Here is a 16,646-nt window from a genome sequence, read left to right on the forward strand (position 1 = left end):
TGGAGAAAGACTTTGAAAGTCTCGATTTAAACTCACCAGAAGAAAACGGAACAGATTTGGCTAACGAGCCCCCGTCATCGCCTATTGAAAAGAAGATACGAAAGGGCGCTCGTCGAAAGAAACTGGAAGATTGTGGACAAGAATGGGTTACTGCAATCGATTCTACAGAAGAAGCACCTGCTTAAACTGCTGAACTGTATTGTAGGCTTCTGTTTTTCAGTGGAGCGAGCAGTGAGACAAGTCCTCTAGGAGGGTTTGAAGACTGTGGATAAGAAAAAGGCCCAAATGAATTTTGGATTTTGTCCGAAACGTCCGTATGACCTGAAAATAGAAATATCTTTACGGCACATTGATAGGCTCGATAAGACCAGTAGCGCTATTTGAAACTTTACATTTAATTACCGTCAGGTTACCGTAGTTGTGAAATCGACTTGCAATCGTATTGAAGACTGAAGATCTTAGATACGAGACTCGTTGCAGAAATTCTGAAATTCGCTACTCCCGTACACTTGTGGAATCGGTCTTATGTCTTCATCAGATATCCTTTTCTTGTAAAAAAGATTGAAAGTACGTTTGACCGGCCTTTATCACATGGCTGGCCTGTAAGCGGTTAAGCAGTCCATGCTCAATCGAGAAATCACATGCAGTTAGATTTGAGTTATCACTGCAGTCGTAAACTTCGATTAATAGGGACCTTTGAGCTTCTCCGCTTGTTGAGATGCACGATATAAACTTGAAAGTTGCACGAAATTGATTGCCGGTTTTACCAGCGTTAGATCTTGAATGTGTTAAAGCAGGCAGGTACATAATGTTACGCTATGTTGCGATATAATTGTATATTTTCTAAGAGAGAAACTGCGTTAACTAAAAAGAAAGAGAAAGAGATTTATTACAAATATAAAGTTGCAAATATTAAAATGACAGTTCTTTTAGAATGACGTTTGTCATTGTCTCTTTCTATATTTTGTTTGCAGTCCCTGGTGATTGGTTGTTATTTTATAACAAGGGACCACAGATGTTGGTATCTGTTCAAATTTCTTTGCAGATCCTCTTACAATCTTAAGAATTGAATATAAAGTAGTTCATACCATATCTCCTCCATTGCGATGTAACCCACAAGAATAACTCAGAACAGTATGCGGGAGAAGAATTTTTTTTTGACGATCTACACGTCATCCCTCTTGATTCCAAACCAGTGCTCAGCTGTTGAATTGGGCCTTGATGAGCAGCGATGTTCAGGGTTCAGCTTCTTATAATTTTCAAAATTATATTCAATGTCTCCCATACCTGGTCTGCCATCGAAGTCGCAACCATAATCAGTAAAGCTTTTATAACTACTTATGAGCCAACAGGATCCATCTCGATTGTTTGTTGCTGCATTGTGATCGTGACATTCAATCCCCCGGGTGTTAAGATAATCGTATCTCTTACAAAGTCTCCACCATGAGTTAAAGAGGCCGTGATTTTTCAAATCTGCGCGTGTGTAGTCTGTGTAACTGAAGCCGTCAGAATGGAAGTTGCAGGTGAGTTTAAGGCGAGATGCTGCATGTGAGACAAAGACAAACGGTGTGAAGCCCAGTCTACTTCCAATGAAATTTCATCAACCGGATAATCAACACTAAGTACTATTTTAAACTGGTCTTTGTTTTCTAGTGAGAAAGATTGAATAAGGGCCCGCGCAAACTCAGGTTCGGATTCAAAGTCGCAGTACACTAGAAATGGCTGATCTTGAGCGTCATAAACCCTGTATTTTCCCGATATCAAAACGCTATTTTTCCTGATGTCTTTGCAGTTTCGAGGATAGAAGGGTTTCTCGCACCACTGACCAGTGTAATCTTGAGGACAAGTGCAGTTAAATCTTGCAGTGTTCGGATCACAAATTTCCCGACACACTCCACCGTGGAAGCATGTAGCTGGTTTGCGGCACCTGTAAATACAAATGTCTTTTTCTGGTAAGTTAAGTCTTCCACCCTGAAACAGGTAAAGGTTGCTTATCTTAATTATAAGGGTCTACTTAAATCAGTTGGGTTCATGCCAAACTTCAGGGGAAACACGGAAGACAGTTTTGAGTTTTAATTTGTTTTCTTGGGGTGTAATGTTTCTCACCCTTAACAAAGAAATCACTGCTTTTCTAATTACACCAGGGAACGGAATTCATAGAATCCTCCAATCTGAATTTTCCAGACCCGGACAGAATTCTCCTAACTCCTAAACATTGATGATCGATGTTTTTGTTCAATTTTGCCTGACACTTTTATTGAAAAGCATTTGTTGTTGTTGTTGTTGTTGTTTTTTTTTTACCAAAGCTTCAGTTGACACTGCGCAAATTGTCTCAGCGCTTAGAGATTTTTTATTCATTGGATAATAGAATATAGGATCAACCATGAAAATTATAACATAGGAAGGACTTAGGATAGGTGCAAGAACTTGAACCGAAAACATCGTGAGAGCCTATAGCCCCAGACCCTTCTCAACAAACACAATTCTTATATCTAAAAGGTCCTCCCCTTCATGCACTTTTCCATTTCTAGATGGTAAAGACTAAGACATATAGGTATAGCTACATGTATATGGTTTCTTGAGTTATATCTGAGTTATATTCTAGCTTATTTTGTCGTTACCTTTTTGTGGAGACGTGTTAAATAAGCTGAAATGGACATTAAACATCACTACAATTCAAAGCTTTTTGTCTATCTCGAGCTTGGTTTTCAAAAATTAAAGATAAGCAGTGAAACAGAAAACAGTTGCTAATGCCTGAACACGGGAGGTGTTATCGTTCTGTATTCTCTAGGTTTATTCTCACCTCTACAGTGTAGCTCCTAATCAGATCATAGTACTGGGATCCTTGTCTGTGTTTCAATGCATTGGGCTTTATTTTTTTATTGAAACCATTCAGCTCACAATTGCCTTCCTATGTATTTTGTAGATAGTTTACAGAGACACACAGACACTCGTCTCAACACTCCATGTGATACTGAGCGGCGCTCTTCACAGTGATTCTTTTAATTACTTGACCCTCCAGTGTGCTGTCATGGACAACATCTTGGTCGACGACAAACTTGAATAGTTCACAATGCCCTTTACTTGACATGTCGCACATTCCACAATGTTCATCAGCTTAAGAATAATGAGGCATGGTGCCAGTAAAAACATCTTTGACTTGATATTCCCCAGAAGACGACGCTCTTCAGTATATTACACTTTCAGGCATAACTTATATCATCGTCAGTTACAGTCTTCATTGGATGAGAACTGATTTGCATTATATTCCTTCAGACGAATTGCATAATAGAACAAATAATTAATTTCTAGTTTCTGATTGGCTCGCTGTATAGGCGAGTTTGACCTTTTCTGAAAAATGGGTGAGTTCTCTCAGCTTGAATTTTTCAGCAGGAAGCGAACGTTCATACAGAAAAGTCGAGATAAGTCGTTTTTGTTTTCGCGAACTGTTATATACGATCGTTGCATTCCCATACCATTCTTATATTTACGCTGTGTTACACGAGTGTCATACATTAAACATGATTAAAATGGTTTAACAGCTCCAAAGAAGCTTGAGACTCCTGCGCGAACATTTGATTGAAGGGGTTTGCTAATGTTCAACAAAAGTCATCGGAAGGGGAGAGGAAATAATAAATAATGCATTCTTATCCCCAGAGGCCGTGCTCCTTTTGGTCAGCACCAAGAATCGCAACCTTTGGCCGGACCCGATTTTCTAAGCATGCGCAGAGACACCGTCAAATCTGGCAAATCTGATTGGCTAAGAATACGAAACAAATACTCTTGGTCTTGGTCTTGGTACTGAACAAAAGGAACGTGGTCTCTAGGGACGAGAATGTAAATAATGCTGACGATCCGGTCACATAGTAAAAAATCACACATGCTGGTGTTCAAGTTGCACAGTGGGAATTCCAAAACAATGCAGCTTGTACCAGTCCACCCGGACCTGCCTTTGTTTTGGAAGTCCCACTGCGCAACTTGCTCACCAGCATATGTGATTTTGTACCATGTGACCGGATCGTGCAAAGGGCTTATTACCCAGCCTGTTTCCACTAGGTTCGGTTTGCCGATGTGACATTAGTGTCTTCCACTATGTCTGGATATTACGTTTGCTGGTAAATACATATTTGTATTTACCATCAAATCGGTGTCCCTGAAAGTTTTTCTGTTTTGAAAATGTCCTCAGTTTGCCATCCGAACCACGGTCTAGTTAACTGACTAAATGCTTTGAGTTAACATCACTAAGGGGTCAAGCTAGGTGTCAGGTCTCTCGGCAGGGCGGGTTTTGGGAGATCATTCGACGTAACCTTTGATCATGTGGACTCCAAATTTATGGAACCGACTTTCGTTTCCATATGAGTCTGTAATGAGGTTCATTTGAGAAAGGTTTCTTTATTGATTTAAGCGACCAACAGATAGACGAAAAGATAGATTTAAGCGACGAACAGATATCAATCCTCCTCATCGATTACGTACACTCTTTCCTTTTTATAAGAATACATTTTATAAGAATATCGAGCCTGAAATTTGCAAAATTTTAGCAATATTTTAAGAATAAACTCGAGGCTGAGATTTTGAAAAGAATACAATTTTGCTTGTTGAAAATTTGTAAATACAATAAAACTAAATGTTTTTAATTTTAACTGAACCGAATGAAATTCTTCCTTTCTTTCAACGGCAAAACTGATTTACACTCACAAAGGCAGTGAAAGGAATCGAAATCTGGGAGCTTGCTAATTTTGCCTCTTCTCGACCCTAAAAACATAATACATAATTGAGTTTAGCCGATTCAACCAGGTAAACATGTCATATATAATATCCCGTAAAATTTCCCAACTCGGCCAAAATAAGTGTGAAAATACTATGTGCTAAACATCATGGCTTTGGTGTCTTTGGTATCCGGGAGATTTGGTAACTCGACCTCCAAAGAGACTACCCGATAATCCGGGAGAGTTAGTATAGATGCAAAATTAGCTGAAAAGTGGCTGACAATAACTGTACGTACCTTTGTCTATGAACTACTGTAACTAGAACTACTGAGTCCGTTTTGCGGTAAAACAGGAGCAGATGTTTCTTAGATTTGCCTAACAAGGGTGATTTGCTAGTCCTTTGAATTGTATTGTTTTGTTCTGAATTGTCACTGTTTCCTGGTTTGAGCCGTTTAAATATGCATCAGTATTGAAGTAAATTTAACAACGAAACATGATGCAAAACATGATATTTTTTATTTCCACAAGACGCACACTGATTATTCAGTAATAGAAAGGTCTTGGCGAAATTGACTACATACTATATTTATTCACAAACAAATGAAATCCTAATTGAGATCCATTTGTGTTATAAAAAGCGTTAACTCTGACACTGGTTGACATTGTACTTAGCCATTAAGAGACGTATGGTCCTAAATAATTATTTTAAAATACCATCAAGGGAGAACTACCTCACAAACACAGTAACGGCGAGGCCCCTAAAGTTAAAAGATTTTTCGCATTCGAGATTTAGATTTCGTTACAAGACGCTTCGCCCCGATCGTAACGATACTTAACAATACCACGTTTTTGGTTGGAATCATACGCTAAGAACTGCTGAGTGTACAGGCTTCCTTTTATGCTCGACTCAATATTGTTCTGAGTCGGATGGCGCGCCGCTGCTATGAGATGCCGCCGCCAACAGTTCTGGGATTCATTTGAATGTGCCAGGACCGCAGATGTCTAAACTTCACAAATGGCTCAGCTTTACTCTGACTACCGGGTTTTAATTTTCTTTTGTAGCAGAGAGTCGAGAGAGGGGAGAAGAAAGACCGGAACTTTGTTTAAATGAGAAACTGTTTGTCAAATATTGCATGTTTCCCCTCATAAAGTCGGCTGTGTTTCCGTGCAGTGCTGTTCCCTCGACTCCCGCTAAGTTTACATGAATCACCCCATCTTGTTTTGTTTTACTCAGTAAATTTTTGTTATGTGAGTTTGCATTATATTATATTATGTATGCGTCGCCACAGACAAGGGTTTGTACAGCGTTTTCCTTTTTCCTTTTTCTTACGTCACATTCGCACTCTTTTTAAATTTCCTTAGTTGCAGTATTCCTTCCTAAAACACCGTGGTTTTACTGTGCTCTCCTTGTTTCCTTTTCAGTGCGAAGTCCATAGGACGGAGGACTGTTGAGGTTAGAATATTGGGAAAGGTACTGCAAGTAAGCAAAATGGTAGTTCTGATCGATCGAAAACGTGGCCTTCAGATGTCAATATTTTCGTCAACTGGACACAATATGAGATGTACTAAAAGACCGTGAAAGAAATTGTTAAACTTTCCATTGTTAACTCCGTTAACTTCGTATAAGAGTAGCTGAGGGTGCATAACTCCCTTGCAGAGTAGTTGAGGCAAGTGATTCTTTGTAAATACTAACAAATTGCCTCTTTTCCACTCCCCAGCGATTTCTATGGTATCTATTGTGTTTTGGTCCAATGCAATTCTAGGGGGTAGTAGAAAGTAATTTTTTTTTATCGCAGCATCCAAGACGACGAAATTATGCACTTAGAACCCCAAAACACCTTTAAAGAGTTTAAAATGTTAAGGAATAAGCATCAAGAAGACTCGACTGATGGTTAATAGCGCGAAAACGACTTAGAAGCAATGATATCATCCTTCGGGTTACAAGAAGGTCTGAATCAAAGGTCTTCCTGAATACATGTAAAACAAACCCGCGCTACGGAACACTGCGGACAAGTTTAAAATGGACTCAACTAATAACTGCCTCGTCCCTAAGAGTTCCTCCTTGACTGGAGTGAGGCCGGCCCATCAGAATGGATGCCCATGGTGTCGTGGGTCTATATATAGTACTCGAAAATGAGAACGCAACCTAACCATTGACTGTATAGCAAGCGTTTCCGTATTAAAGTGCGAACGAGTAAGGTCTGCTCGCGCGAAACTAGGAGCGAGAGCCAAAAAAAAGACGGAGTCGGAGGTAGCTTTGTCGATATTTTTTGCTCTTGACCCAGTTTTCACGCGGCCGGAATGCTGAGTGTTTGTACAAGAACGCTTGCTACTAATGCTTCCTATGCAAGCTACCTAACCATCAAGCACCGCGCTCCTTGTTTCCAGCTCTTCGCCGACGAAGCGCAACAGCGCCTGTCAACAGTGCGTAGAAACAGGGCAAGGAATACATTTCGTTTCAGTGCTTGAATTCAGTTAAATAGGTATTCCTGTGCTACAGTAAGCATTTTTTAAATATAAAAATGTTGTACCCCACCGAAAAAACAGGTTTCAGATTACACCCTTACCTCCCCATAAGATCCACCTCTTTATAACGGCCAATTTTTCTTTACCGAAGTTGGCACTTGTAGAGAGGTTTTACTGTACATCAAAACAGAAACCAAACAAAAAAAAGAGACCAAAAATGTGTGGTACGAATCAAGTTTCGTGACCTTTTACAATAAAACATGGGGTTTGGTAAACACCATGCGTCAGTCGTTGATTAACTGGTCGTTGTGGAGAGGTTATTCTGGTTGTTTGGGATGTGCATTAGTGGCCACTACCGTTGTAGAGAGCGAATAAGAGTGAATGTATGGACCGTCCGCCGGCCTTTGTAGGGAGGTGGTGATTAGTGGAGGTTTGACTGTATTTAATATTGCTTCGTTGAGTATCCTCCTTGTCCAATTGCATGTTGTTTGCCACATCTTCGAAGTTCTGCTTACGACGATTCTTGATTTTTTCAACATCTAAGGTGTTCGTCTCGGCATCATAGTTTATTTTTGAGTCAGTTGTCATATTAGTTTTTTGTCAGTGTTTTCGTATTTTAAAGTCGTACATGGCTCATTGGTTAATCTCGTGAGAACGAGCATAACGTTTTTTATTTGGAGCTAGCTATTCAAGCAGGATCGCCCCGTTCCGAAAACGATCGACATCTTTGTGAGATGAACGTATAAGGCGTGATTCTTTCCAAAACTTTCTTCACAAAAACAGCATTATGTATATTACATTGTTCACGAAGAGCGGGCTCACAATAAAGCAAGCCGTCGCATTCTCATCCTCAGTTTCCACGATCTACGCTAGGAACTCCTGGGACAATGACCCTCATTTTGGCTACCAAGACAAAACGGTTTGCATTTTGTGATTTGGGTTTTCCTACGGAAGCCCGAGTAAACATTGGCGACAACGGTTAAGTCTATTCCAAGTGCAGGAAAGTCACCGAGTGGCAAAATGATGAGAAATCAGACTTTTTAAAAACCTAACGATGAACCGCTGTGAGCGTGCGTGTGGCCCCGGGGGAACTCCCATATAAAAGGACGGGGTGCTCGTGGGAAATTTGTAAAGAACCGTTGAGCTTGAAAATTTTTTCACCCCTAAGAGTTACCAATTCTGTCAAAAATTAACTATTAGTTGATTTTCAAAATATCTGCTGTCACATGTTTTCCTGCTCAATACCCTAAAAGGTAGCGCAAAAGCTGCCGCCCTAAGAGCTACCAAAACCGCTTTTTTAACCCTAAAAGGTACCTTGCATACGGCTGGCGTGACTGAAATTTGAATTGACCAATCAGGATTCAGCAGGCGGGAAAAACATTTCTGTCCTGACGTCAATGTATGTTAACAGGAAAGGCATTGAAATCGGGCAACTTTTCCCGCTGGAGATGGTTTAAAATATTCACGGAATGGGATATACCACCAGATTGCAAAAAGTGGAAAATATGAAACATTTTGTGTCTCCAAGCTTCTAATTTGGCTCCAAAAGTGGGTCACCGGCAACTCGCTCGTGGTTCGTGGAGTGTCGCCAGGTAAGATATTAGTTGTGTTATTCTGAAAAATATGTGCTGTACCTCGTCAAATTAAACCCAAGTTAACTGTTAGAAGAGGCCTAAGTAACTGTAGCATTGTCAGCTTTAGCATTGTTAGCTGCGAAGAAAAAGACTATTATCGTGTGTTTTCCGTAGGTCAGCTCGGTTTTGACTGCCGCTCGTACTGCGGGCGCAGCCGCGGTATGCAAGGTGCGACGAGCACCCCCGTTCTTTTTATATGGGAATCCCCCCCGCCCAGGGGCCCGGAGAGAATGTTTCTGCTTCGGCCACAGTTGAGACGGACAATAGCCAGCTCCCCTGTGAGATCCGCCTGCTAGTTGTATTCATCAAATTAAATGGTAAATATAACTACCATGATTCCCTGCTGGTGCATCTGGCCATTGTAAGCTAACTGCTCATAATATCACGTGCTTATGTAAAACACCCAAAATACACTCGTACTGCTGTAATTCGATTTTGTTTCCAAACACTGAGGTAATCTATCAGTAAGATCATCGCCCTATCTAGCTGAATGACACATCATTATAAACATATTCTACCATATTAATACGTCGAGGTATTTTCGAATTTTGATTTGCTCTTACTTTTGATCTATTGCAGATCAGACACATGGATATGACTTCATAAACAATCATGAACAATTAATTTTGTTTTGTTTTTTATATATGTATAAAACAAATAGATTCCATGTCGCCGTGCGTCAGTTCAGTGATAAATCACAGATGACGTCAAAATGTGGTAAGAACATCAGTGACACACTCGTGTGGCACGTTTTTGTTCTGATCACATTTTGGCGTCATTGATGATCTTTTACTGAGGACACGTACGGCAACGTAGTCAGACTGAGTCTACCACCCTTAAGCGACCACCAAAATTTCAAGCTTGGATGGTCGCTTACGAGAGCTTAGACTATACTAGGTCAAACTTTTGCCTCATTAGCAAATGGTAATTGCAGAGAATTACCCCATGCGTCAATGCCCATTTCAACTCATGTAATAACTTTTAGGAGACAAAAAATATTTAAGCTTTCCAAAGTATTTATTCAGAGTATCATGGTTCGCTTCTGATAACTACCTAATAAGGTTACAAATTGAATCTTAAATGTTGTCTACAAGTTAGGTGGAACTGAACATGAACTAATAAGCAATTAATGACTGGCCCCAAGGGAAACAGTGAGTTTTGTTTCCCCGAGACCCTCAATGTTCCCCCAGGCGAAGCCGAGAAGAATATATATTGAAGTCGAGGGGAAACAAAACTCACTGTTTCCCGCCGGACCAGTCATTAAGTGTTTTGTTATACCTCCCAACTCAAAAAAGAAAAAAACTGCGAAGAAATCGCTTGCTTGACGCCGGCTGGCTCCCAAATTTGCCGCGGTTTCAAAGAGCACGACCTGATCACGTGCGAGTCGAAAGTTCAGGTTGTTGTTTTCCTAAGGGGTTAGTGAGTTTTGCCAAGGGAGTGACACGTTCTCTTCCAATCGGAAAACGTATTTGAGTTAGAGGGTAAAACAATAAGGATTAGTAGATTGCTTGCTTTAAATTTGACAACAACTTGTTATCTATCCGCTCTATTATCTGTCAAGTGGTCGCTTCACTTCACTTTTAGCCATACCCGCCCCCCCCCCTCCTGAGGGTATCGGGTTGGCAAGTGGTCGCGGTCGCTTCCAGCTACTTACGAGAGGTGGTCGCTTACAACAGGTTCCAAATATAGTAATTTGACTTGCAAAGCGTTTGGTATTTTGAAAAACTGGTCGTTGAGTAAAGGTGGTAGCAACCTGAGGTTCAGCTGTATTTGTTAAATATAGATACGAGTGTTTACTGGAAAATACACCACTCGTAAAATTCACATTGCTGTTCCTGGTTTTTCATAATTTTTATCAACGCATTTCGTTTGCTATATTGTTATATCAGTTTGTCAGCCAGTGTTGCAGTATATAATGTGAAGATGCCAACTTAACTATACCTTAAATTTCAACTTTAATTTATTCAACTTTTCAAATTAGAGGTCGACAGTTTAGCTGTTGAGCTAATTAAAAACAAGTCAAATTATTTTCGTTCCTGTCTGATCCATAGGATACAGTTTAAATTTTGATGAGCAAAAAAAAAATTTTTATTAAGTGACTTTTAAAGGGTCAATTGAAGAGAACTGAAAAGCGAACAGATCGAAATATATCATAAATCTCGTCACAGTTTCGAAATTAAAATTTCTTCGCCCCTTTCGATTTGTTCAAAATGACGATCAGTTGGTATAAAAAGGCCATATTTTTGTAGACTACTTTGTTTTGTGCTAACTTTAACATGAAATGCAATAAAACCCGCCTCAAACACAAACGCGCTGGTAGTCCACAGCAGTAAACAGAAAATCGCCTCTCTGATGTAGGAATTACATAAAACTGGTGCATCTGCGTCCATTGTTGAGCAGTAATTTTGCAGCATTGACACCTTTTAACAAGTACGTCCGCTGCCGACAAAGCTTCTGCGAGAACAATAACATCAAGTCTCTGCTTTAATTCAACAAAGAAGATCCGGGCCTAAAAAGTGTAGATGTTTAATCTGTTTAGCTAAGTTTTCACTGAAGGACATGTAAAGGAGAAAAACAGGCAAACATATTGTTGATTGATGCAAGTTGAAAAAGGCAACTGACACAAAGTGTAAGTCAACATTTTCTTTTCAAAGATGTAGGACAATGGGTAATGGTATACACCGTATTGAGCTTATGCTATTTCGTCTGTAATGGTGAATAAATCGCGAGAGTTTTAGTTAGAACAAACCTCGTCAACAAAGGCAACGACAGGATCGCAAACGGACAGTACGTTAGTTGTTAACTTATTAATAACGTGAATGATCAAATTCTGGCTTTCATAGAGGACACAAACGTGAACCACAAATTTTTCCTCGCAGAATAAATCATTGCTCTTTCAAACAAGATGCTTCACGCATCGAGAGGCAAACGGAAAGCACTCATCTGAGATGCTCAAACTTAAACTTTTAGTTAAAATCGATCGAATGAAACATTGTTATGTACTTTCCAAGTAGCAACTGATTCAACAAAAATAATCTAAGTTCCCTGATAGTTTTCTGTCCACGATTTAAAATAAGAGAACTGTTTTGGACATAAGAGCGAGAACCACACCTCAATCAAAACGATCCAGTGTGAACCAAATGTTCTGATGATGTCCTTTTTTCCTTTTTCGAAATTACTTTTGGCAATTACTACTACTACAAACCGTTAAAACTATAAAACTATATATTTTCCCCCTGTTTTAAATTTTTCTTACACTGGATGGTAAATTAAAATGTTATGCCTTTTGTTTGTCTATTTGTCAGCTTATCTCTGTGCTATCGTAAAAGTAGAAACTGTCGCTTCCTGCTTATGTCAATCTGGGTCCTTGAGTTAATTTCATCTGCTCTCATTGGTTGAATTTATTGTTCCATAATTACATGTAATAACAGTATTTGCCTTGCTTGATTTAAACAGTTTGAAACATCTTTGGGGACCTAAGAAGTATATCTGTAATACGCAAGCAAAGGAGAATTCATGAAGATGGTGAGGTAAGTTATACCACAGTTTCAGAAATCAGTGAAATACATTGGGAAAAACGCTCATGATTCGGAAAACATGTCCGTACAGCTATTCTTTTTTTAATTAGGCTTGGGAATTTTGAAGGTATTTGTTTTTACTGCAATTTGAGTGAGTGTTTACTCCGATTTCAACAATGGATAGCTCACGCATTCAGGCATTGTGTGATTTTTTTCCGGGCAAGAAGGACTTCACCGTCCTCCCTCTTCCAAGTCCGAAGGTGCCCGTATGCTTATGAAAGCTTCAACGGGATTACTGCAAATTTTACTCTGAATATTCCGATTTGGCTATCTTTTTTTGCCACGTGAAAAGATAGATATTATAACGATGAAAAAAGAAACTGGCCTACACAGCTAACTCCAAGCATAAGCAACATACACATAGGAAATTGTCCTAACAAAAGGCGCGCAAATTAGAAACATCTTACTGCGTCTGCGTGTGTCAGCTTATATTTCTGCTTATGCGCTAGTGAAAACAAACCTTGATGGAGAGATAGGAAAAAATCCTTAGCCTATGACATACTCATTGTAACTGACTATAAATGTGAACACGTTAATTCTTTATTTTAAAAAAATAGAATTCAAATCATCCGTTTGAATTAACCATAAAACGTCTCGACCAATTCGCTCCTCGAGTCCAAGCTCCTTACAACCTTAGTCCGACGAAACGAGTGACTTTCGTACAAACATGGCATTGCAGGATCGATTTTGATTGGTTTTAAGAACAAAAGATACCCGAAATTAAAACATCAAGGGGCTCAGCGATTAAACTACATTTTTAACTAGGCATGGTTATTCAACCGAAAGTCTAGTTTCCATGGTCGCTCCTTATCAAAAGGAACGACGTCTCTGGGCAGGAGAATGCTTGTCACATGTTAATTTTGTTAAATTCCCAGATAGAGCTTTGGTGGGATACAAACTAGACACGTAAGTATATATATATGAAAATGAGGGTTTAGTTTTGGAAATTATTGCTTTTTATATCATAGTTGTAGAGGGGAATGACTGGGCACAGAACTTATTTGTTGTTTACTACTGACTGAGGGACTAATCAGTGGTTCGTTTGATGTTTGTCGAACTTCATTTCCCTCTATTAACTATGCTTATATTGATAAAGAAATGTACTTAATTTAATAAAGTTTTGATAAAAAACACAGTCACTCCAACGAGATTACCATGGAAACGTTAAAGTCGATGAACACCAGAGTTAGAGTCAAATTGTTGAAGTCGATTTTTTTTTCATGCATTGTCCAATTAACCATTTGTTGATGATTTGTTTGTGTATAATACTAAAAACGAATTATAAATTTTTATCCCTGTATCAAGTCTTATGGTTCCTCAATTATCTCCATGTATATCAGTTATATCTAAGAGGTAGTAGAATCAAAATGACTTTCTCGTAACTGTTATTACATTCAGATACTTAGTACAAGATGACATAGAATGTGGAAGACGATGTGTGAGTTATGAGAGATGTATGTCATACAACTACGAGCATAAAGTCAATCACACTAACAGACGCACTTGTGAACTCAACTCACAAACCAAAGAAAGCAAGCCACAGGCCTTCAAAGAGAAAGATGGCTTCCAGTTCTATGGATCGTTACGTGAACGAAAGGTGTTTGTTTAAGTCTGTTCTTTATATACTAAAATGTCCACAAGAAATATCATCATCACTGATTTCAATAACTCAAAATAGACTTCATGAAACATTTGTGTGGTAAAAATCTGATTCTTATCATGTCTGGCTTTCTATTGTATGCCAAAAACTGTTTCTACAAATTGAAACCACTTTTACATAACAAGGTTATCTTAATTTTAGCTAAGCTTCATACTTGAGCTTCTCAGAATCATGCTAACCTCGCTAACAGAATGAGAAGCTGAACATCCTTGAGTCCTTTAATTTTAATTTCCATTAATTTTAGTTTTAATTTTATTTCAATGTTCATTTATTGTGGTAACGAATCGTTGTTATGTAGTAATTGGCGCACGACTCTTAATGGTGAAAGGTGTGGCCCAGCAGGGCTAACAAAGCAGACCGTCTGCATGCAATGGTTATAAAGGGCCAAAAACACTTTTTGATTTTATGAAGCGTTCCATAAAAACAAATTTAAAAGGTCTGATAGGGTTTGCCGGTAACAGACACTCCAAACTAATGTATCTTAGACTGAAATGCATCTTCTGTCTATGTCTACAGACAAGTGTTGGATGTGAAAGGTACAAGTGCTATAACAACGGAAGATGCGTGGGCACATGCCATGGTGACATGTTTTATTGCCAGTGTACTCAGTTATATCGCGGTAAACAATGTGAACGAGCCAAAGGTACGAGGCCTGATGGGTATTGTCTAAAATACGTAACTAAGACGCGTCCTCATCGATCATTAATTGCTGGCGAGGGATCATTCAGTGAAATAAACAGTCATTGCATATGTGGACATAAGACAGACTTGTCTGCTAAAATTTCAGTGGCAGCGATTGGCTTCTTTAGTTTTTTCTTAACGCTAGATGACATTTTCTGGTAGACGAGATTACTGCTTTCCACCTGGAGAGTTTTTTCCACCTTTAAGGCCACGGCGAGAATATATTTTATTATAAATTCCAGTGAACAACCCAAACGTCTGCTAGCTCACTGTACCGACGGACGTTATTAAATAAGCTACCCTATGTTGGTAAACCGGATTTCGGTTTGTCGAGGGATTCAGCCAGACCAGCGTCGTAGGTGCAATATAATAGCTATGCTGAAGATTTTAAACTGATGGAGATGTACTTCTTTTAATTCAGAACACATAAGCTAACCATCGGCTGTATTATTAATTAGGTACAGTGTATGAGAAAAATGAAATTCAAAATACACTCTTTTTTCTTGCCCGAGTCACTAGCAAATGTCGCGTGTTTCAGAATCAATGATGGCCGTATTTACGTAGTCAGATGGATAATTCATCTCAGGCGACTAATGCATTTTAGACGTATTATACTTTTAGGAACATGAGACGCATTCAATGGCACAGGTACTTTCCGGTTTTTGAGTCTAAATTATGCCGCCTAAAACCGACACACTATACGTTTAACACGTAAAATGCGTCAAAGCAAATGTGAGACGTATGAAACAGACGAACTCATCTGAACTGAGAATTCCCTCTACTAAAAGCTGTAGGCAGGCGACCAACAGTCTCTCACGATCGATAGCTTTTTTGTCAATACTTGAAGCTTCTCGTATTTACCAAGACATTAATAGTGAAAAACCTGTCCAGGGACTCTGCGCCAGGGTAAGTCGGGTGGGCGACGTCACAATCCGCCAGGGAGCTGACGTCATCGTGGGTTGGAAAATTCTACCCTACTAAATGTATGACATCATTTTCTATTTGTAAATTTTGATGTCATCGCTTCCGTTGAAGTCAGCCCCCTGAGGGATTTGACGTCACTCACCCGATCCACCCTAGCACAGACGAAATTGATGTTAGACAAAACATGTCTAGCCTTGAGACGCATCACATATTCGTCTTCCCGGTAAATAAATACGGCCAGTGTAAGGAATAAAACGTTATATCACATATACTACCTGCACATACTAGATGTTTTCATTTATGTCTTGAAAAGCTTATTTAATATTTTGATATAAGTTTTGTTTTGAACTCCACAGCTGCAACTGCAAAGAATTAATTGATTTCGGCCAAACTAGATCCGGAGGCAACCATGTGGCCCCCGATGATAAAGATAATGGATTCTCAGTGTACTGTGACCAAACAACTGATGGTGGAGGGTGGCTTGTATTTCAGAAACGTACCAGTCCGTTCACGACACTTTTTTCAAAGTATTGGAGGGAATACGAGGAAGGCTTCGGTCATTCAATAAACACATTCTGGCTTGGGAATCAATATCTGTCACGGCTCACAAAAACTCCGGTGCAACTGCGAATAGAACTCGTAGATCGAGACGGCTATAAGGGTTATGCTGTTTATAACAACTTCTCTATATCAGGTCCGGAAGACAATTACCGTCTTAACGTCGGGGCGTATGCAGGGGGAAACATCGGTAATGCGCTTCATGGTGACAGCGACAAGGCGTTTGTGGAGGACGGCATGCAGTTTACAACTGTTGACCGAGACAATGATAGAAATGACCTGGGAAACTGTGCTGTCGTGAACGGACCATCAGGCTGGTGGTTAAATAACTGTGGTCGGGCAAATTTGAATCAGGCTTACATTCCTCAGTGGGATGGATGGCTTTATTCCTCGTCAATCATCTCCTCAGAAATGAAAATCCGGTGATGAAACGTGC

General features: G+C 39.5%; 2 protein-coding genes across 2 annotated transcripts in view; both read left to right on the forward strand.

Moving 5' to 3' along the window:
* Positions 1-4,126, forward strand: part of LOC145489633 (uncharacterized) — a 19,914-nt gene extending 15,788 nt beyond the window's left edge. The window contains exon 15 of the mRNA XM_081468646.1: positions 1-4,126. This exon is cut by the window's left edge and continues 208 nt beyond it. Within this exon, the coding sequence (XP_081324772.1) occupies positions 1-185 (185 nt within the window). The 3' untranslated portion in view covers positions 186-4,126.
* A 3,836-nt stretch (positions 4,127-7,962) lies between these two features.
* LOC145490461 (fibrinogen-like protein 1) lies at positions 7,963-16,646 on the forward strand. Its single transcript, XM_081469577.1, has 5 exons — positions 7,963-8,094; positions 8,924-8,977; positions 13,748-13,984; positions 14,564-14,706; positions 16,009-16,646. The coding sequence occupies exons 1-5, from the start codon at positions 7,963-7,965 to the stop codon at positions 16,634-16,636; spliced, it is 1,194 nt and encodes a 397-aa protein (XP_081325703.1). The 3' UTR covers positions 16,637-16,646.

This window comes from Orbicella franksi, chromosome 6 (genome assembly GCF_964199315.1).
Source record: "Orbicella franksi chromosome 6, jaOrbFran1.1, whole genome shotgun sequence".
Lineage (NCBI taxonomy): Eukaryota > Metazoa > Cnidaria > Anthozoa > Scleractinia > Merulinidae > Orbicella > Orbicella franksi.